Genomic DNA, 21,951 nt, shown 5'->3' with positions numbered 1-21,951 from the left:
CCCAGAGAGGAGATGTGACTTTTCCAAGGTCATAAAGCCAGTCAGAGGCCTGGCCAGCTTGATATTCAGGACTCTGCCCTTTCTCTCAATCCCTAACAGCAAGACCCTGAGCCAGAAGGAGGGTCTTCAGGGAGCTGCTCCTTTCTGTGATAAATCTAAGGATGGGAACCAGATGCCAAGTCACAGAAGCAGGAGGACAGCCTCAGTGATGGGACCCCGATGATGGGCCACATGGCTGGAAGAAGCCAGCTTAGCAAGACCAAAGCCTCCCTGTCTGCCAAGAAGGGATGTGGAGATCATAAACAGTTTTTCCATGGAACAAAGCCTTCCAGGAGCTGCAGACGCTGACTGAATCATAGATGAGTCACAATGGGAGCCGCAGAGAGGAGACAGGCTCTCCTTCCGAGGCCCCAACTTCTTTCCCACCTGCCGGACACCAAAAGCCCTGGTAGGACCTTTCTTAGGGCCATTCAAGATAAGAGAGATTTAAGACAAGATTTGGGAGGTAGACTTTTGAGTTGCATGTGTTAGACCAAAGGGCATCCCTACCTCCAAAGATCTGATTTGCCAAAATGAGTGTGCGGAAGAAGCTAATTAAGAGCTCTGGGCACATCAGGAAAGTTTATTCTTTATGATGAGATTCACCACTAGCCTGGGTAGGGCATGGCTAACCGAGGTCCGAAGTCTGAGCTAGAACACCAGCCTAACATGTCCCTGCTACAGCCCATGGCAACAGGCATTGGGAATAGCTTTCTCCATTCATAGTGGCTACTTCTGAACCACCCAGTTGGTTTAGTGGAAAATGGCACAGCCAGGATCTAAAATCTACCAGGATATGGGCTTGGGGGCAAAGATGGGGGATAGGGCCTTATGCCCCTAGTTTGAAAGTGAGTTCTTGGTAGATAAGGCCTTCTTCGGACTCCAATAGCCATGTGTCCCATCATCTCACTGCTTTAGGCCTCCCCTACTGCTTTCAGTGTGGTAATAAAACTATTCCAAAGGCATTATTTATAGATAATGCACTTAGAGATCAACTTCTCTCTACCTGTTCTCCTCCAGCTTTGCTTCTGGAAAGGTTGTGATTTGACCTCAAGCAAACCCACATTCAAAAGCCATCCACTAGTTCACCCTGACTCTCCTAAACTTTGTGGGCTTCCGTTTTCTCACCTGTAAAATGGGAATAATAATGCTTATGATGCTGTTATAAGGACCAAAGATAATATTTATGAAGTCCCACAGTCCCTAGAATATAGGGGATACTCAAATGATGAAGATCATAATTATTTTTCAGCCACTGGGTGTATGTGGGTGGCTTTGTGTGAGGCAGGAGCACTGAATGTTGGCAGGAGTTCATCTTGAAATATGAAGGAGTATAAGAAGGAAAGTTTTAGGGGCTGGGCCATTACAAATGCAGCAGTGTGTGTGGAAAGCAGTAAAAGGTGAAAAAGATCCTAAGAGAGGCCGAGTTGCTATTTCACAGCATTGTCAAAAGGAAAAAGTCTAAGAAAATTGTTAATACGTGAATATGCTAGGCTGTGTGTTCTGCTGTTCAGAGGCGCTTGTGAAATTACGACAAAACAAGCAGTCCTTTGTTCTGGACTCACCACAGAAAAGCATGAATCACAGGAGTTATTAAAAGACTTATAATACTGTAAAAAAAAAGGGGGGGTACTTTTAACTCATTTAGTCCAACCTTTCCTTTGACAGATGGAGAAACTGAGGACAAAGCGGTAGCATCACCTCTTATTTAGTGGTCTGCCCTTCTTGTCATTGGAGGTGAGGTGGCTGTGAGGGCTCAACGGCCAAGTCCAGGGACATTCCCCCTGAAGACACTGGTCTGGCTGGTGCTGGCCCCTCTGAAGTTGACCTGCTTCTAAAGCTTTGCCTTTCTGGAAGATGCTTCAATGCGCTTTGAGTGTCTTAACAGGGTGAGGATTTTCAATTGACCCCTTCCCTTTCATGGATTAGTTCCACTGAGTGACTTGTTAAATGGAAAATACCTGAACTGTGTCATTTCCTCCCCGCACGTGGTTATGCTATTCTTATACGTTTCAGTGTCTTTTTCCATCTCAGGCAATGCAAAATATTTGGAGAAAAGAGAGATTCTTTCCCCCGCCCCCCACCCCTTAAATTAATGAACAGTCTAGCCAGGTTTAAGAGTGTTTCCTGACCTCAGAAGTGATTGTGTCTTTTTTTTATGTTTGTAGGACACATGACACAAATTTATTTGCTTTCCAATAAAATATCCCATCCTGCTTTTAGATGATAATTGACAATAAAAACGCTTCTTGAGTGCTCACATTCTAGTCAGGATAACATACTTGAAAGGTTAACTAGCAATTCAAGGCCACGTGTGATTAAATGCTCTAAAAATTCCAAGACAAAAATGGTTGCTATTTAATGTGGTCCCACAAGGCCTTGGCAGAGAGGCTAAGGTTGGAGCTGAGCCTGGAAGGATGAGTGATCTTATTGCTATGAGCCCCCAAAGGGCAAGGACCAGGACTTTTCATCTTTGGAAGAATCTAAAGGGACCATGTCTCTAGTGCTCAGACAGTGCTCTGCAATTACTTTTTGTTGAATTAATTGATAGCTCGAATTAATTGAATTCCTGATTGAATTAATGGATAGCTAGAGATAACCATGGAGGCTTTCCTAGGCTGGAGTCACAACATGAACAAACCCATAATGGAGAGATAAGCCTTCAGTGTATTGAAACCTGAAGAAAGGGGCGCCTGGGTGGCCCAGTCAGTTGAGCATCCGACTCTTGATCCCAGCTCAGGTCTTGATCTCAGGGTCATGAGTTCAAGTACCATGTTTGGCTCCATGCTGGGGATGGAGCCTACTTTAAAAAAAAAAAAAAAGGAAAGGAAAAAGAAGAAACCCCAAGAACAGGACAGCAGCAGGAAGGCTTCCCTTTGGGAAGTAGTAGTGAAGTGAACCACAGCCCAGGATGGCCTGCTCCACTGAGGCCAAGGTAACAGGAGTTCTGCATTATCCTAAAGCAATGAGGAGTCCCAGAAAATTTTTATTTAGGAGGTAAACAGTATGAGAATTAACCAGAAACAATGGGTAAAAAGGTAAAAGAGGGAGACACTTTAGTTTTGGGTCCACTGAAGCGGATATCCTAGGTGCAAATCCCAGCTCTGTCACTTCTTGCCTGGGCAATCCAGAGTTTAACTTCTCACTGGTTTGTTTGTTGGTTGTTGTTGTTTTTTTTTTTTTTTAATGTGACTTATAAATAATAGTAGGACCTACCACATAGTTACAGTGAGAGCTAAATGAGATAATTTATGTGAAGTACTCAGTATAATGCCTGACGCCTAGCAGGCTCTCAATTAATTCACAGCTAACAAGAAAGCCACCAAAAGCAAGGAAGCCCTCGCCATCTTCCACCCCGCTGAAAGTTTCCACCAGTCCACCACTTGGGCAGGCTGCACAGTCTGTATCGTCTCGTTCCTAAATGAAGTTGTATCTTATCCTTCCCAACTGTCTGACTCTAACTTTCACACTACAGATATGCGATCTGTCAGGCAACCGAAATAGCAAATTCAATTCTTGCACCCATCTCACCACCCTGGCCAGCTCCTGCCAGGACCAAATTGAAAAGAACTAAAATGCTTTTTAAGGAAGTCTCCAAATCCAAAGATCCCTTCTTGGCTAGCGTCAAGGATTAGCCTTCCCCCAGTGGCATTATCATCTAGCTCACCAGTTCCCAACTGGGGCTGGCAGGAGCCCAGCCACTGCAGGAGACACACCATTCCATACGGACTTGAACACTGGCTCAAAACTCAAAGTTAGGGATCCCTGGGTGGCACAGCGGTTTGGCATCTGGCTTTGGCCCAGGGCGCGATCCTGGAGACCCGGGATCGAGTCCCACGTCAGGCTCCCAGTGCATGGAGCCTGCTTCTCCCTCTGCCTATGTCTCTGCCTCTCTCTCTCTCTGTGACTATCATAAAAATAAAAAAATAAAAAAAATAAATAAAAATTAAAAAAAAAAACTCAAAGTTATACATGGACTCTCTCGTATATATGACTATAGGGATTTTGGATTCTTTTCTGATTCATAACTTGCAAATCTATCGTCGAATGTTACTGATTTGCAACATTTGTCATTTTGTGTTTTTGCAATCCACAGATGTTAAATATACCACTGCTCCCATGTGAGAGCCTTTAAAATCTTTTGACATTTTCCAGCAGAGTGCCTGAGTGCAATCATCAGGAAAAAACACAAGAATGATGAGAAAATAATTATAAATCACCCATTGCAGGTAATACAGAGTTATGTGCCTAGGTCCAAGATAATGAATCAAAATAATCCAGTGATTATTAAATTATTATTTAAAAAAATAAACCAGTGATAAAGGCTAATAAGATAAGCAGAAAAGTATCAGAAATGGCCTTTCCTCTTGACTCTAAGATCCTGGGGGAGATTTTCAATGGTGAGAAACACTTCCAATAGGAAAAGTTTACTTCCCCTCCTCTGCCCCACAAAATAGATGTCAGGACACACAGAGAGAATCTCGCTGCACACAAATCCCAGAGATTTTATCCAGAGAGGAGTCAGCCAAGAAAAATAACTGAAAGCAAATTTGAGAAATGTTCATGGTGCCTCTAAAATAGCTCCTACCTGTCCTGCCATTCAGGAGAATCGGCTTGCCCTCCAGTTCTCCTTTCATGGGCACCACGGTGATCCTATACTCTGTCCCAGGCTGCAGACCTGCAAACAAACAGCCAGGGTCAGTGAGTGCGGGCTCCAGACCCTCTCCCCCAACCCTGCTCTCCCCCAGGATTTCCCTTGTGAGGGGAGGTGAGGGGCTATGCTTCTCACCTGAAGATTAATCTAAGGCAGAGAAAGAGTGGCAGGACCAGTGGGACACCAGGCATCGTGGAGGGGCTTATAGGGGTGGGAATGGGGGGCCAGAGTGGATGAGGTCAAGTTAAGGGAGCTCCTTTCTTGGGCCACCAAACACTGATTTCCCAATTTTACTTACAGCCCAAATGGTTTTATGCCAACGATCCTTCCTTTCCCCCCACCACAAGTTTCCTTCTGTCTCATTGTAATAATTTAGCCTAACTGTATTCCATTATTTTCTTCTTTGCTTTGCCTTTTTTGTTTTTGTTTGTTATTTCTCTGTGGCAGCGGTTTGAAGGACTGTCCTTTGTGATGCAGATATCCAGCCTGCGGCAAAGGACAAGCCAAGAGCAGCATGTGGCAGGCACACACACTGCTCCCCACTCTGCAAACACTGGGAATCCAAGATGCCCTTTCAAGATGGAACTCACAGAGTGGACCACAGAATGAGGCCCCAGAGAAGGACATCACCATGGAACCAATAAGCCACAGGGTCCCCTCCCCTGCATGGGCCACTTCCAAGGGTATTCACTTGGGTATTCATGATTGTGCATTATTTCCCTTAAAGGAAGCTAAATTCTATAGCTTCAGGAGTCACAAAATGTTATCCCAACCTGAAGGGCCCTGCTTCCTAAACAGCCATTCAATTTCCGGCTCTCAGCAGATAACTAGAACCTCCCCACCCAGGCCTCCCAGCATGACTCCTTCCATGCAGCATGCTAAATAAATCAGTCTCTCTTTCTCATTCACACACACACACACACACACACACACACACACACACACACACACACACACTTCTTCCAAAAGGAATGTCTGTGCCAGCATATCCACCCTGAGACACAGACAGGGTTTTCCAAGAGCACACTGGGCTTATAATCAGTTGCCCGGGCGCTCTGAGATTCCAGAGTCAGCTCTGGGATGCTAGAGCACAGTCTGAAGGCCTACAGAATGGGCTCTTATCGGCTCTTATCCAGGACTTTCAGGGTCAGAGTTCAAGTGATTCCTTAGGGTCCCAGGACTTTCTGTGTACACTGTCCCCACCTCAGCATCCACAGCAAACATCTCACAGCCCCAGTGTTGGCTCTTACCAGTGATGTCATATCGGCTCTTGGGGTCACTGCTCTTGGGCACGGTGACCTCGGCCACCTCCTGTCCTGTCAGGGGGCCATACTGCAGCTTGTAGTAGTCTACCTCAGTCGGGGGGTTCTCCCATTCCACATCCAGAGAGTTCTCAGTCTCATCTGTCACCCATGCGGTGCCAAGCACAGCAAGATCTAGGGCAGGGGCCAGGGAAGGCAAGAGAAAGCAGTGAAGGGCAGAGGTCCAGCAGGTCTGTAACAGGCCACTGGGTACCGGTCGGCACCCTCTCATGACACACTGAGAGCATGCTTCAGCCCAGGACACCATCCTTGACAGGTGTCTTAAAACTACCATAGTAGCAAAAAAAAAAACCTGTTGGCTCTCATATTACCCACAGAGGACAGACTATCTTCTGCGAAAGCCTCCTCTCTCCCATCCCATCCCATCCCATCCCATCCCATCCCATCCCATCCCATCCCATCGGATGCCAAGCTGCCCTCCCTGTCCAAGCTGCCATGGGCCATGCCCTGGAGCATACCTCTCCAGCCAATCATCCAAACTGCCAGGCTCAGGGGTCAGGCTGCTCCGAATGAAACACACCCTTTAGCTGCAGAATGCTGCCCTCAAAGACTCAATCCCAGTATGAGAAGTGCAGCTTCTCCCATGTAAAGTATGGGAAACGCATCTGAAATTTTCTGGAGTATGATACTGATAACAGGGACGCCTGGGTGGCTCAGTGGTTGAGTGTCTGCCTTTGGTTTAGGGTGTGATGCCAGGGTTCCAGGATGGAGTCCCGCATTGAGTTCCCAGCAGGGAGCCTGCTTCTCCCTCTACCTAGGTCTCTGTCTCTCTGTGTGTGTCTCTCATGAATAAATAGATAATACCAATAATACAACCAGTCTCTTCCTTCGTCTCCCAAATTACAGCTCCATCCTCGCTGCTCAAACTCTCTTGTAAGGACTGACCATAGGCGAAACTATAAAATAGGTGAATTTTAACTTGGTCCTTCTGAGTATCTTTCCTGCACCTCCGACCACAGTTTAGACCTGGTGATCTCAGCTGCCCAGCCTGTCCAGCCTGCAGAGGAGAGTTACTTTACTCATTTATTCATAGTCAAGTATTATTAATGGCTAAATGTTTGCCCCCCACAATTAATGGCTAAATGATGTGGCTCCAAGGGAAGCAGTTTTGGGTGGTGGCTGGAGAAGAGGGACTGAATCTTTGAGAGCACGGTGCATTCAATGGCCATATCCCCGTGTGGATGTCATCTGACCTGAATTTTGGAACAGAGAAGATGAGCCCCTAGGTTCCCAGCCTTGCCCCTTCCTTGGTCACCTGCCCACCTTCACCACCTTGATGATGTTCCCTAGGTATTCCCTAGGCTGACTGACCACCTGTCAAGGACATGGGACAGAGAATCCATGCCTCAGGCAGGGGGTAAACTCTGTGTTCCAAGGCCCCTCAGTTCAGAATGTTTCTGACTCACTCTGTTATGAACAAAGAACCTCACAGAGCCTTTTCTCTGAAGAATCCACACACCCCCCCACCCCCACACCTACTGGCTTCCATCTACAAGCCTCCAGGTCCTCCCTTCAAAGATGGGAATTCCTTGAGGGAACAGGTCAAGAGGTGACCTGTCCTAGACAGCTCACAAATGAAAAAGCAGAGACTTAATGAAAATATTCAAGATTATTATGGGGATAAGGATCTCTCGGACTGAGGATCCCCTGAGGAACAAGTGGAATGGGTTTAACATGAATCAGATGAGACAGAAAGACAAGCTTCTCAGTTGCAAGCTTTTACAAGTCCCTAGAGCAGAAGCCCAGAGGGGTTACTAAGACTTTCAGAACAGATGTCTCTGCTCTTCATTGGGAGGCGTTGGGCACTGGCCTGTCTGAAGAGAGAGGCAGCCACAGACAAAGAGGGGAGAAAGAGAAAAGCACCCCGATGGTGGAGAGCCGGCCTGGGTCAGCTTGGGTGCGCTCCCATTGAACATAAACGATTTCACAGAACATCAACATCTGACAAGCCCCTGTGTAGCCACGATAGCTCAAGACAAACCAGGGCCATTCTGTAATCGTGTCTGAATACAGGTAAAAACATGAACACTGTCCAAACCACAAAAACAACTAAATATTCTCTCTCTTGACCAATAGGAGTAACTACTCCTTCTTTACTGATGCTGGTTTTAGCCTCCCTCTAGTCTGCTCTTTCTAGATAAGGTTCACTAAGTTACAGTCATAGAGTTGACTCCCCTTCCTGATAACATCCATGCCAAAGCAAAGCCTACGGCCTACCTTCCCCTAAATCACCTAACCCAAGCCCCAGTTCTACCCCAGTCCTTTCTAACGCTCTTACTGAGACACCCATGATGTGTTGTTCTATACTCCAACAGTCAATAAACCTAACCCACCTAACTTGAGGGGTATCCTGGGCAGTCTATGGCTGGAGGGGATTGGGAGAGGCAATCACAAATCGTACTGCCAGGATGAAGGGGCCCTCATGGTCCTTTCCAACATGGAGTCATCCCCATCCCCACCACCAAACAGGATAGGCAGCCTGATGTTTCTGCAGAGACAGCTATGTGCCCAAAAGCCCATCCATCTGGGTCTCCCTGGATCTCTCCCCAAGAGTTTAGTGAAGGGTGGAGGCAACTGATTTTTATTAGCATCTAGAACAGTGCCTGGTACACAGTAGATGTGCAGTAAAATGAGTGAATGCATGGATCCCAAGCAATCAAATAACTAGGTTTCTCCAAGCTCTTGAAGATCTAATTGCTTTAAGAACTTTCTCATGAGAGGGATGCCTGGATGGCTCAGCAGCTGGGCACCTGCCCTTGGCTCGGGGCATGATCCCGGAGTCCCTGAATCGAGTTCATATCAGGGTCCCTGCATGGAGCCTGCTTCTCCCTCCGCCTGTGTCTCTGCCTCTCTCTCTGTGTCTTTCATGAATAAATAAACAAAATCTTAAAAAAAAAAAAAAAGAACTTTCATGAGAAAACAAGAATTTCTAAACAGTAAGCAGTGAGGCTTGTCTTTCCAAAACCTTTTGGTAACATTTGGTGGTACACCAGAGACTCTGTCCCTCCAGATCCATCCCCTGTCCTGCTGTGTGTCCCAGATTATGACCTCTATGAATTGTGTTAGTCAGATCCCCTTGCCCTCTGGCTTCTTGTTACATTCAGCCAGTGAGTTACCAGAAGCTCAGAGGGCAGGATAGAAAGTCAGGCAACTGATCTCCTTCCCTCCCTCCCAGTGAGGTCATGGTGGAATGCCTACATCTGTACCAAAAGTACCTCCTCAGGCAGCCCTCTCCTACAGCTGTTTTTGGGTCTGAGACCCAATTTCCATCCCTGCCCCTTCAGAATGGGGCGGGTCCCCACTGATGCTAGTCCTAGAGCATAGTACCAGCCAAATCTTACCCGTTCATGCCTCTTCACTAAACCATCTTCAATTACGCTGTTCACTCTCTTTCCTGCAGAGATGTGTCTGATACAGGTGGCAAATCTTCACCCACCCCAATTCAAACCTGCTGAGTGGCCTCAAAGGCTCAGAGGGCCTGGGTGTGTGTGGCTGCAGGGCGATCAGGCCTTACTGATCTCGGGGTAGAAAATACCCCTCAAGCCCCAATCCAGTAGGCTCTACCACTGACTTGGAGGAGCTGAGAGAAGGGTGCAAGGACTGAGTTTTTTCTCCAGAAACTAGGATTGCAGTGGCTGTGTTTTTCAACTCCAAATTAGGACAATGCTCCGGAGGAGCAGAAGGGTATTTGTGGGGACAACATAAGAAAACATTTAAAATGGGGCCTTTCCTGGGAAACCCCAGGCATCCCGCTGCTTCCTCACTCCCTCACCTGTGGTGGCAAGCAGATGCTGTGGGCTGCTGGAAACTTCTTTCTTGACGTTGCGCAGGGTAACTATGTACTTGGTTCCAGGCTGCAAACCAAGGATCTCATAGCTGTGCTGCTCCTTGGGCACCTGGATCTGCTTCCCAGAGAGCTCCTGCCCCAGAGGGTAGTAGCTGAGGAGGTAGTGGTCCACCTCGCTGGAGGGCTCCCAGCTCACCAGCAGGGAATTCTCGGTGCTCTTGAGCAGCTGCAAGCCCTGGGGAGCCACCACTGGATGCCGAACAGGAAGAGGTGTGAAGAGGGTGGGGAAACAGGGACAAAGATGCATCACCAACGTGGAGTCACCGACTGTATAGTATTGTGCAGGCCAAATCCTGCCCCTTCATTCATCCACCCACCTGCGGTGGCAGGTGTAGGGCACACAGCGCCTGTGTAGGGCCCGGCTCTGGACAGCCACCCCCCCCAACCCTCCACGGGCAGTTACAGGGCTGAGTGTTAGCACCGACTCAGACATCCCCAGACACACGCACAGGTGCACGCACAGCTGCACCAGATCGCAGACGGCCACTGGTCCTCAAACCAGCAGCGTCAGTATCATCTAGGACTCGTTGCTACGGCAACTCCTCGGGCCCCACCCCGACGCCCTGCCTCCCACACGGGGGGGGGGGGGGGGGGACCCAGCCATCTGTGCTTCCCGAGCCCTGCAGGGCTTCCGACGACGACGCGGGGAGGGGGGGGGTGGAGGCCGGGTCCTCGCGCAGGAGCCCCCGTGTCCACGCTAAAGGTGCGGCGCGGGGCCGGGAAGGAGCTGGCGGGGGGGGGGGGGGGGGGCTCGCACCGTGCGCGCAGTCCAGGCCGCTGAAGCCCTCCTCGCAGTAGCACTCGCCCGTGTCGCAGAAGCCGTGGCCGCTGCAGTCGCCGGGGCAGCGCCGCTCGCTGCAGTCCTCGGACGTGAAGTCCTCGTGGCACCTGCACACGCCGCGCACGCACACGCCGTGGCCGCTGCAGGCCCCGGGGCAGGCGGGCCGCTCGCAGGCCGCGCCCTCCCAGCCCTCGTCGCAGCGGCAGCCGCAGGTGTCCGGCGAGAGGCTCCCGTGGCCGCTGCAGGGGGGGCTCGCACCTGCCGCCAGGGGAGAGCGGGCTGGGGTGCGGGCGCCGTGCGGGCCTCCCCGTCCCCCGGCACCCCCCACCCCCCGGCGAGCCCGGAGCCCCCTCTGGGTCCTGGCAGGACCAGGACCTGGCATTCTCTGAAGGAGGGCAGGGCCCAGGACGAAGGCAGGGCGCTGCCCCTTCCCACCTGAGCCAGACTCTGACCCAGCTCCCGCCCCCCTTCCCCGCTGCTGCTTCCCCTCCCAGTAGAGACTGGATCCCCTGGTCTCTCAGCGCCCACAGGCGGAAGCCCAGGAGTCCAGACTCACTTTGGGAGTCCCCGGCCCCTGTCTCCTGAGGCCTGCGGGTACTTCCTGCAGCTACTGCCAAGGACAAGACCCCCGCCCCACCCCGAGAAAACCCAGAGTGAGGTGGGAGCACCCCAGGCTCATGGGAAACATCTGGCCCATAGAAGGGGCCATCAATTGTCTGTTGAGGGCACCTGGGCGGCTCAGCGGTTGAGCTTCTGCCTTTGGCTCAGGTGGTGATCCCAGGGTCCCGGGATCGAGTCCCTCATCAGGCTCCCCACAGGAGGCCTCTTCTCCCTCTGCCTATGTCTCTGCCTCCCTCTCTGTGTCTTTCATGACTAAATAAGTAAAATCTTAAAAAATATTAATAATTGTTGAATGAATACCAGGTGGCAAGCTCACCAGCAGCTCCTTGGCAGCAGCGCTGGACATTACACTGCTCCTTCACCTCCGCCATCTCTTCCTCCAGCTTCTTCACCCGGGCCAGGAGGTCTTGGACGCTGCCTGCCAGCTCACAGTCCTTCTGTGGTGTCTGCAGGCGGATGTTGTGCCTAAAGATGATGTTCTGTTCCTCAGCCTCCCCGGGGACCAGGAGCGAGGCCCCATCATCACTAAGGGGCTGAGGGTCAGTTTCCACCTGGACCAGAGCAGACTTGGGCACGTCGATCTTGTAGGTGTGACTGACAGTGACTTGTTGCTCCTTGTCACTGCAGCCCTGAGGCTCGAGAGTGGCTGGGGCTGATGCCACCAAAAGCACAGAGCCAAGCAGGAGCCCCAGGGGGAAGCAGAATGTCCCCTGGAGACCCATCCTCGGGAGCAGACCCTCTAGGAGACCTGTATCCAGAAAAGATGCAAAAGACAAACCATGGATATTTGCTGATGGAAACTGGCCTTTTGAGTAGATTCTAGGAGCCCACTGGAGGCTGAGAAACCAGCAGAAATATTTCACCCTGTGGCTCCTGAGGATCTAAACTAAATTTTTTGTTTCTTCTCACACACTACCCATTCCTGCCTCCTGTCCTACTGTGACCGGGCTTCGATTCCCCCCATCTCTAATCTATACCACACCCCTAATATTACCTGCCCCATTAACACCACCTACAGAGAGAGCAGGCTATGTACCAGGCAGGCCCTGTCCTAAGCGTTCTACATGTTTTATCTTATGCAATCCTCACAACAATCTTTAGTGAAATCTCCTATTATTACCCCATTTCACAGATGCAGAAACTGAGGCTTGGCCACCTAAAATAACTTGCCCACCAGCAAGTGGCCAAGAGTTGCAGAATGTGAATCCAGGCAGTCCAGCTCCTGAGTCCATGCTAATCCATGTCCACTATGTTATGCTGCTTTGTACACATGAGGAAACCAAGGCTCACGGGATTGAACACATTGTCCCGGGTGCCACCAGCAGGAAGGGCAGAGCCTGTACTCATATCCCGGGCCAGGGTTCTGCTCACCACCTCTGCCTGTTGGCTCCTGTAAGCCAACAAAGGACCAGAATTTCTAACACAAATACCTTCTCTGTGAAGCCCTCTCTCATGTCCCCTGTGTCACTCCAGCAGGACACTACTGGCTCTCCTTCTGCTGAGAATTCAGAGAAATGGATTGGTTCCTCTGTGGGCCTCTTGATGGTTTATCTTGTGTTATAGCTACTCTTATACACAGTTTGTCTCCCCATGAAGCTGTCGGCCTCTTAAGCACAGGACCCGAGGCCGATTCCTTGTGGAGCCCTCCCAAGGCAGGAGCACAGAGTCACTCAATCTGAGGGGTCAGTCACCCTCAAATCTGTCAGTGCTCAGCAGGCCTGGTTTGTCAGTCAGGCCACTGGAGCAGGAGCAGGCTGTTAGGTTTCACCTCCAGCCTGGCTCCCAGCTCCATCAATGTGCAACAGGATGCTTCTCCCCAGCTCCTATCCCAAGACGGCACTTTTTTTCTTTTAAGATTTATTTATTTGTTCATGAGAGACATACAGAGAGAAGCAGAGACACAGGCAGAGGGAGAAGCAGGCTCCCTGTGGGGAGCCCAATGTGAGACTCAATCCCAGAACCCCAGGATCACAACCTGAGCCAAAGGCAGACATCAACCACTGGGCCACCCAGGTGCCCCCAGGATGGCACGTTCTTGACCACTCTCAGACCGAGGCTGGGCAGACCACAGGAGACCCAGATGGTGCCTCACATTTGTGTAGGGGCACGCGTTCACCAGAACACCTCTCAGCTGGGCTGTCATGGCACCCCTTAGCTAGAGCTGTAGGGCTGCTTCTTGACCAACTCAAGATGCTCAAGCATTTGAGCAGAGACTGAAGTCAGGTAGCCTAGTCCTTTCCTGTGGCAAAGTCCCAAGTCTTCAAGACTGAAGCCCAAGCTCTCTGTCCCCACTGTGAGAAGCAGTGACAATATTCTGGAAAGACAAGTCAGGTGCTAGGTGTCTAGCCTTGTGAAGACTGCCTTGTCCCAGCATTAGCCTCGTCTGATAGAGTGGGAATGTTAACACCTGCTTCACCGCATTATATGTGGAGAGCACTTTGTACCATACCAAGAACACAGTAAGTGCTCAATAAATATTTGAGGTTTTGGTTTTAATCAATGACTGAATGTGATTTCCTTCTCTTTTTCATCCTTTTTATTATGAAGGGTGATATCTATCCTGAAAAGAGCATGCAACAAAAACAGCATCATTTTAATGAATTGTTGTAAAGGCAACAGCCATGGAACCACCACCCAGGTAAGAACTCTAATGTTGCCAACATCCTAGAAGCCCTCCTCAGGCCATCATCAGATGCCGCCCCTTTTCCTACTCAGTAGTCACAGTCAGCAGAACACCATCAAGAGAGTTGACCTGGGCAGATAACTCCATTGGTCTGAAAAGGAAGAAAGCATCATTGAACCCAATTCTAATACTTTATAAAATCTTTTGATTTCTAAGAGTCATCGTTTATTTAGTATGAAGAAGTGGGGGGGGGGTGAAGATCCCTGGCTGAATTACTATTAGAGATAACAATAATAATATTACAATAATACTACATGTTATTTGTCAAGCTGCTGCTTTGTGCCATGCGTTGGCCAGGTACATTAATCCTCATAGTTAATCTTCAGAGCTGCTAAATAAGATTAGTGCTACTCTGCTTATCCTGGGTGAGCAATGAGGTGTGAAACCAGGAGTGATCCAACTAGTAAATGGCACAGTCAGGATTCAAAACTAGGTCTATCAGATTGTAAGCCTGTGTTTGCCCTGCATCGATATGAAATTCTGACACAAATAACACAAGAGTTCAGCGTATACCCTCCCTATGTGATTCCCTCCTTTGGGCGGATGCCCTGTGCTAAGGTTTTACCCAAGGGCTGTACTACCACTCTGATCTAAACAGAGCAGCATCAAAGGAGAGTTCTTCATAGCATCCCTTTGCCCCACTCACTCCTTCTTAGCTCTTCCTATAATCCAAAGCCTGCATTATGGATAATAATAATGGGGCCCCTGGGTGGCTCAGTCTGTTAACCACTTGACTCTTAATTTCAGCTCAGGTCATGATTTCAGGGTCATGAGATTGAGCCCAGTCTCAGAGCCCCTGTGCTCATTGTGGAGTCTGCTTGAGATTCTCTCCTCCCTCTCCCTCTGCCCCTCCCCCTGCTCATGCACAAGAAATAAATAGATAAATAAATAAACCTTTTTAAAAATTATAATAATGCACCTTTTCTGAGCACTTACTATGTCCCAGGAACTGGATTCAACACGTTGCTGAGGTAATAGAATGGTCAGTGAGACATTCCTTGTCATGGGATTTGCACAGTGGGTAATAAGCGCCCACACATTCTAAAGGGAAATGCTTTACTGGAGATTTTCTGGGGGTAGGTTGGTTTACATAGAAGGTGGAGGGCAGAGAGACCAGTACCTGCCTCTTGCCCAGAGGAATTCAGAGGTGAGTGTTTGCCTGGCACAGCCTGCACAGCAGAGATCAGAGGAGGCAATGGTGGGAGAGACTGTGCCCCCAAGAGTTTGGGGAGACAAGAATATGGAAATCCTGCCATAGGTCAAGTCTATGCCACATATAAAAGGCAGCTGGGGGCCAGAGCTGAGGGGCTATTGCTCAGCAGGAGTGTGTCTCCCCAGTGGGCAAACCATGAGAGGACGTACCCAGAGGGTAGAATGCAGAGGGTCTGGAAAACTCACAACAGATTCCCACAAGTGGGGGCAGGTGGAGCCAGCACTGGGAGCAGCTGCCACAACAAAGGCATCGATAACTAGAAGGAAACCATCATAGCTATAACTAGATAAAAATACCTTTTCCCTTCTGACTTGCCTCCCTGCCTCAGTCAGCAAGCTGGGAAGCCAGAAGCAGCCAGGCCAGGTGGGGGAGGCAGTGGAGGAAGGAAGGTACCAGACCCAGCAGGACCCCTCCCCTCCTGCCCATCTGCAGATTCCAGCATCAGGCCTGAGCTGGGTGGAAAGAAAACATGTGGCCTGGATGGGAGACTGAGGCTCTCCTACTGGGATCTACCTCCCCTTCACAAAACAGTTTTCTTCCAGTCCCAAAGGTGACCAGCAAATCTCTGGAATCTGCTTGGGATTTTTGTCAGAGGAGGGGGGTGGGGGTGAGGAGGGCCAGTAGAACACGTTGGAAGGCAGGTTTTGGGTAAAAATAATGATATTTCACGATTGCTGTCCTCAAAAGTTCAACCCCATGAAAACACCATCACCCACATCGATCTGTTTCCCCCCCCCCCCCAAGGTGGGAAAATGAGACTTGGGGGCATGAGGCAATGTGCCTTTGACTATGCAGCAAAAATGCAGGGCTGCAAACTTAAAGCCATCTACACAGTGTCCACTAACTGAGCCCTTGACGTCCCTCACCCCCGCCCCCCTATTTCTGTCACCCCCCAATAACCACACACACACTGATCTCTAAAGCAACTTCTTTGTATGGAGTTTTCAGTGTCATGAATCCCCTTCCCAGGCAACGGTGGAGACAGGGAAGCGGACTCAGACTTCCCTGCCCGCTCCTGCCATCCAAACCCCACTCCCACCCCATGGCTCACTCTTTTCTGAGACGCAGATGGAGTACAGATGGGTTTTTGAAGAAGTTCTGCACGAATGCAAAACAGCCACAGACTCTTGCCATAAACCGCAGCAAGGCTGCGCGAAGCCCAGTCTCACTGTTTGTTTTTGGAAGCCTGGAATATGAGAAACCCCAGAAGCCCTCATAGGAGGCCTCAGTGTCGCCTGTCCTTCTGCCGCCTGTCGCTTGTAACAAGATGTCATCGCTAATTGCAGCCTCTTGGATTCCCCGAGTTGAGCTCAGATTTCCCCGGGCAGGGTGATTGTTCGAAAGAAGATGGGAGGGAGGCATCCTCAATCTAGCACTTCTGTCAAGTGTAATGAGCGAGAGGAGAAGCCTGCTGGCTTTCCTTCCAACATGTGGCAGGAGAGAAGGCCTTGTGTAAGAGCACAGGGAAGCGATGACCTCACCAATGCCTTTAGTATGCACCGCCAGCAGACCACAGACAGAGAGCTCCGGCAGGGTGGGGAGGGGTGGACAGGGCAGCAAATGTCACCCAGGAAAATGCAGGATACGTTTCTGAATGGGAGGATTTTTCTGCTGAGAAATCATTTCGTAAATGCTGTAGGAATGTATGAGACAAAGGGGGTTTACGTGTATGGAATGTGCCTACAGGAAACCAGGTGTCCCTGAGAATCAGTCTCATTGACTCTCCTCTTGTCTTTAATTCTGACTGCAGGAAGGATGGTAGGGGATCTGGGGAGGTGGAGATGGGGGGTGGGCAGAGGCATATTAAGACTCAAGACAAATGCTGCCTGGTATTGCTTTTTCGAGAAAGGCCCTTTGAGGTGTGTGATGCTGATCATTAGCTGGATGGATGGTTCCCCTGGTTCTGCCCTGAGAACCATACTCATATCACAGGGCTTCACCTTTGTGTTCTGTTCATTCTCTCTTGATGGCCACACCTACCCCTGTGGCTTCAATCTCCAGCCAAACACTGATAGCTCCAAAATCTATGTGTGTTCTTCACCTAGACATCCCTATAATCTCACTCATGGCAGTGGCTATGAATATGTTGATCCCTTCTGTATCTCTAGTCTCATAGCACAATCTTGGCCAAGGTAATGGTTTGTGTATTGAGTAACAATAGCACCTAGGTTTATCGCATATGTGTTTATTAGACGATGGGGACTGGGCTGGGCAATTTGTAAATGTTATTCTCACTTAGTCCTCAGAATCCTGAGAGTCCATTGATCTCATTCTTTGTTGCAGGTGTTCAGAGAGGTTTAGTAGCTTGCCCAAGGGCACACAGCTAATAAACAACAGAGCTGAGATCAAACACCAGGTCTGTCCACTCGCCTTATCTGTGTTCTTCATCTCTCTGCTATCTGTACTGCTCCCAAATTAAAAAAAAGAAAAAAAAAAAGCTAGTGAGAAGATTACTACATGTGAGAAAGAAACCATCGTCCTCTTGTCTATCATATTTAAGAGAGATTCTTCTGAAAATAAGAGAAACTCACAGCTTACTGGGTGCTCAAGTCAATATGAATTGCTCAGTAGCTAAATCCTATGCCTGCACTTCCTCTGAGCAGTGCCGAGGATGACCTCCTAGAAAGATAACTGTTTTTCCCCCAATGAGGTTAAATCCTGCTTGCTTCTCATGAGATGTGGAGAAGTGCCTTCCCAGGAAACACAAAGCAGACCAAGACTTCTGTCTATAGGGGCAGATGTCAACTGAGGCTTGGCCAGAAGAAGAGGATAAAGCCTGTGTCCTAGATGGTCCTCTCCTATCCTAGGGCAGATGGTCTACACATCACCTCGTTTTCCCCAAGAAGGACACACATCCTGGTCAGAAATAAAATACCCTACTTGCAACAAAAAGAGTGGCAGCCAATTTCTAGCCACCATTACAGATCTTTCTACTTAAATTCAGGGCTTTCTTTGGTTCCCGTATTACCTCATCCTGCCTTTACAATTAACCACAAGCAAATGAGAGCACTGCTTTGGGTTTTAGAAAAATTGTATCATCCATTTCCAGTAGAGTTAAAAAGATACTTTTTAATATTCTGCCCCCAAATCACAGGGTGGATATCATCGAACCATGAAGGAAAGTGGGGGACATGGTGGTAGGGATGCACTGATGTCACAAATGCCACCCGGCAAACTTGTCACTCCTTCCCCAAACTCTCTCGGACATTTTCTGCCCCTAATCTACAACCTGGGCCCTAGGTGAACCCCAGGTCTTCTGGCCCAAGTACTTGGTCCAGAAGAGCAAGTTCTTGGGTTGCCTGGCTCACTAGTCCTGGGCCAGACACTTCAGCCTGCTGATTTCACCTCTGATCTCTTTCTCTTGCAGCAATGCAAGCATGTGAGATGCACAAGACAGTGCTCTTTCAGCTAGGTCACACTCCAGACAGACCAAATACTTACAATCACTTTTATTTCTGGTCCCTGTGACACTGAACTCTCCGCACAGGTATACCATATAGGATAAGAAACACCAAGTGTGGGTGAGAACGAACAATTGGCTTCATGGGATAAGGCTTATTTGGTCCCCCGCTCTTCTGGATCTAGTAGACCACACCCATGAGTGTCCAAAAGTCCTTGTAGATGACTCACACTGCCATGCAAGACCCCTTTTCCTGAAGAGCTCTTTCCACCAATCTGCCCACATACCATAAGCTAGAAAAGCTAACACATGGTGTCTCTGCTCCAGCCTCAGCACTCAATCACCTTTTCAGGGGTGGTCACGAGCTGGTGTGGTTGTTTTGTTCCATCAACCAAATATTAATCTACCTTATGGGGGCTCAAATGGGTGACAATAGTAGTTTCCATTTTCTCAGCTCTTTTGATGTGCCAGGCTCTGTGCTAAGCTTTCTTAATGCTTTTCCTGAGCATCAAGCAAAAATGTCCATTTACACCATGGGAATGAATCCCCTTCTCGCAGAAAGCCCTTCCATTCACTTTCATTGGCATACACAGGCTCATGCACAGTGAGAAGATGAAATGAGCACAGGAGCATAAATTCAAGACCTGCCTCCCCTACATCCAGCCACACAGCCAATCTCCAGAATGGTTTTAAAGCATCACTTTGCTAGACACACAGGTGTAGGGGGCTTCTGATGACAAACTGTTTCAGCTGAGTGATAATGTAGAGAGGCATATTACGAAAATGTTGCATTTCCTTTCCTTAGTTTAACGTGTGCTTTTTCACTTATTGTAATACTTTTAAAGTGCCAGCCTTCTCTCAAAGACACTAGGTTCCATACATACTCTCTGGTCTCCCCTTGAGATCAACAGCACATATTCAGACAGTGGCTGGTTGACATTAGCAGTGAGTCTACTGTGGTGAGACCCTGCAAAGCTCCTGGCCATTCAGGGACCAATCTTGAGATCTTAGCATCATCAGTTCACAGACTGGTGGCTCCAGATACTGCTCCAGAACCTAAACCATGATCTCACGTCTGTACCCAGACCCTATAGGAGCCAAGGCTCTGGAATGAGCAGTGGATGGATAAGAGTTTCCACTGACATGATTCCTAAAGGCGTCTTCTCCAGAGCAGACCTCAGCCTACCCTACATTTCAAACCACAGAACGATGCTAGAATAGAAACCAGAAGCCACAAGATGATCTGAAGTCATCCTGCCCCATTTTCCCTTCTTCAGGACTCAGCTATAGCCATAAACTTGGGGACATAGCAAGACTCAAAGCTGCATGAAACAATGTCTGGTTAGGGGCTGTGGGGAGAATTCCCTCCTCCCCTTGGAAAAAAATGATAACTGATGTTAAGAGTCTGTCTCCCAGCCTCATCACCTGGACTTTGAGTTTCCAACAAACACCAAATTCTTCTCATGCAGATTCTGTGCTTAGCCGGCCACCAGTCTATAGTCCAGGCTAAGCAGGTGTCACCTGGCTCCTGGCTGGCTCCTCAAAGAGCCCATGGACATTAGGCACTGCAGCTAACCTAGTTTGTTATTTTCATTTTTTTTTTAATTTTTTTTTTATTTATTTATGATAGTCACAGAGAGAGAGAGAGAGAGAGAGGCAGAGACATAGGCAGAGGGAGAAGCAGGCTCCATGCACCGGGAGCCCGATGTGGGATTCGATCCCGGGTCTCCAGGATCGCGCCCTGGGCCAAAGGCAGGCGCTAAACCGCTGCGCCACCCAGGGATCCCTAGTTTGTTATTTTCACATTAGGATTTGTTCTTTCTTTAATGCTTATATCAGCAACTCCAGTTTTGTGCTTTTAGGTGACTATTCTCATTCATTCTCTCTCTCTCCAGCCCCTCAACTCTCTCCCAACCACAAAAATAAATAGATAAGTGAGTAAAAAGACCCCCAAGAACTGGTTCACCACATAGTTTCTTGAAATGTTTCCAATGGGTGTTCTTGAGGCATTGCAAGGGTCATGGCATGGGAATTTTGGAGGAGGAAATTGTCCTCTTACAAATAAGAAAGAAAACCTAAAAAAATTAACTGTTTGAAAAAACTTCAAAGCTCTTCAAGTGCATTTGCAAATATCATCTTACTTGGCATAGGCAAAATCCAGAAAAGGGGAAAGTTAGAATAGTTTTCTGATCACATCTAAAATCAAAGTTTCATTTTAGAATTCTTTTAAATAGTGAGGTGTAAGAAAAATTACCAAAAAATTACTTTGACATTGTAGCAATAGTTTTAAAAAGCCAACAAAGAAATAGTGCTGAGAAGGACACACCAAACTTAAAGAAAACATTGTATGTAAAAATCTATTATTACCCCAGGCAGAAATTTCCTACAACACACAGACTAGCATGATCAGGTAAGATGATGACTGCACCCAGTCCTGTTGGGGTATCGAGTATATTGCTGGTTAAGGACATGTAGCTTGGGTCCTGGAAAATATTTCCTAATTGGGTTTTTCTTCCCACCAGAAGTAATAGGACACTGGTTACGCTGTCTGGATTTTCAGGCTCAGGAGCTCATTCCCACCCAGCCACCTTCCTCCTTGTCATAGGTAAAGCCTTCAGACACTGGTGCTCTTACCTCAAAGGCTGCTGGGCACCACCTCTAACACTTCTGTCACTCAGGACCTGGGCCCCTTGTGCTGCAGAACTCGGTGCTGCTCCTTCCCGCCTTCCTCTCCCCTCTGAGCTTCCCTCCTTGGGTTTAAATCCTGTTGGGGCCAGAGGAGGAGCCAATGAGGACTCTGGGGTGTTTCCCTCTTCTCATAAGAGACTCAGTTAAGAGATAATGAGCAATTCCTTCATATTCTAACTAGGGAAGAAAAACCGTACACATTTCCCCCTTCTTTTTTACATCCATTACGCAGCAGCTAAAAATACTGGAGACTGTTTCCATTTAAGTGGATCCAGAATAAGGTTATTAAAAGAGTTTGCATGTCTCCTGGCCAGGAGCTGGGTCTTTGAGTTTGAAAGAGATTTTATACAGTCTCTTTCTTTTTTTTTCTGTCTTAGGCACCATGGGACTTAATTGCCTACGATTTTTTAAATATGAAATGACTTTTGGCACAGAAAGAAATGAGCAGAGACCCTCAGGGACAGAGCTTCCTGCAACCTCCCATCTCCTCCTTCCATCAATTCACAGCTCTGAGTGAATGGGGCTCTGAGGACTCTAGGAGCAAGAACAGTAGGTCCTAGGCATTCGATTCCACTGCCCACCCTGGCCTACCCCTTCCCGGAGGCCTCCCGCACACCAGCCACAGAAGAGCTCCATCACCAGGAAAACAGAGTGTTGCCCCTTCCTTTTCTGCCATCAGATGGACAGACCTTAATTCTTTCTA

At 48.7% G+C, this 21,951-nt stretch overlaps 1 protein-coding gene across 1 annotated transcript in view; it reads right to left on the bottom strand.

Annotated features, from left to right (window-relative positions):
• TNN (tenascin N) overlaps positions 1–21,277 on the bottom strand; it is a 61,841-nt gene extending 40,564 nt beyond the window's left edge. The window contains exons 1-6 of the mRNA XM_055319479.1: positions 21,195–21,277; positions 11,581–12,012; positions 10,620–10,901; positions 9,788–10,051; positions 5,944–6,129; positions 4,628–4,717 (exon numbers count right to left, since the gene is read on the bottom strand). Coding sequence (XP_055175454.1) covers positions 4,628–4,717; positions 5,944–6,129; positions 9,788–10,051; positions 10,620–10,901; positions 11,581–11,986 — 1,228 coding nt within the window. The 5' untranslated portion in view covers positions 11,987–12,012; positions 21,195–21,277. The remainder of the gene's footprint in view (positions 1–4,627; positions 4,718–5,943; positions 6,130–9,787; positions 10,052–10,619; positions 10,902–11,580; positions 12,013–21,194) is intronic.
• Positions 21,278–21,951: the final 674 nt, after the last annotated feature.

The sequence above is a fragment of the Nyctereutes procyonoides genome, unplaced genomic scaffold (genome assembly GCF_905146905.1).
Source record: "Nyctereutes procyonoides isolate TBG_1078 unplaced genomic scaffold, NYPRO_anot_genome, whole genome shotgun sequence".
Taxonomy (NCBI): Eukaryota; Metazoa; Chordata; class Mammalia; order Carnivora; family Canidae; genus Nyctereutes; species Nyctereutes procyonoides.
The sequence above is the reverse complement of the archived record's forward strand: the minus strand, read 5'-3'. Positions and strand labels throughout refer to the sequence as shown.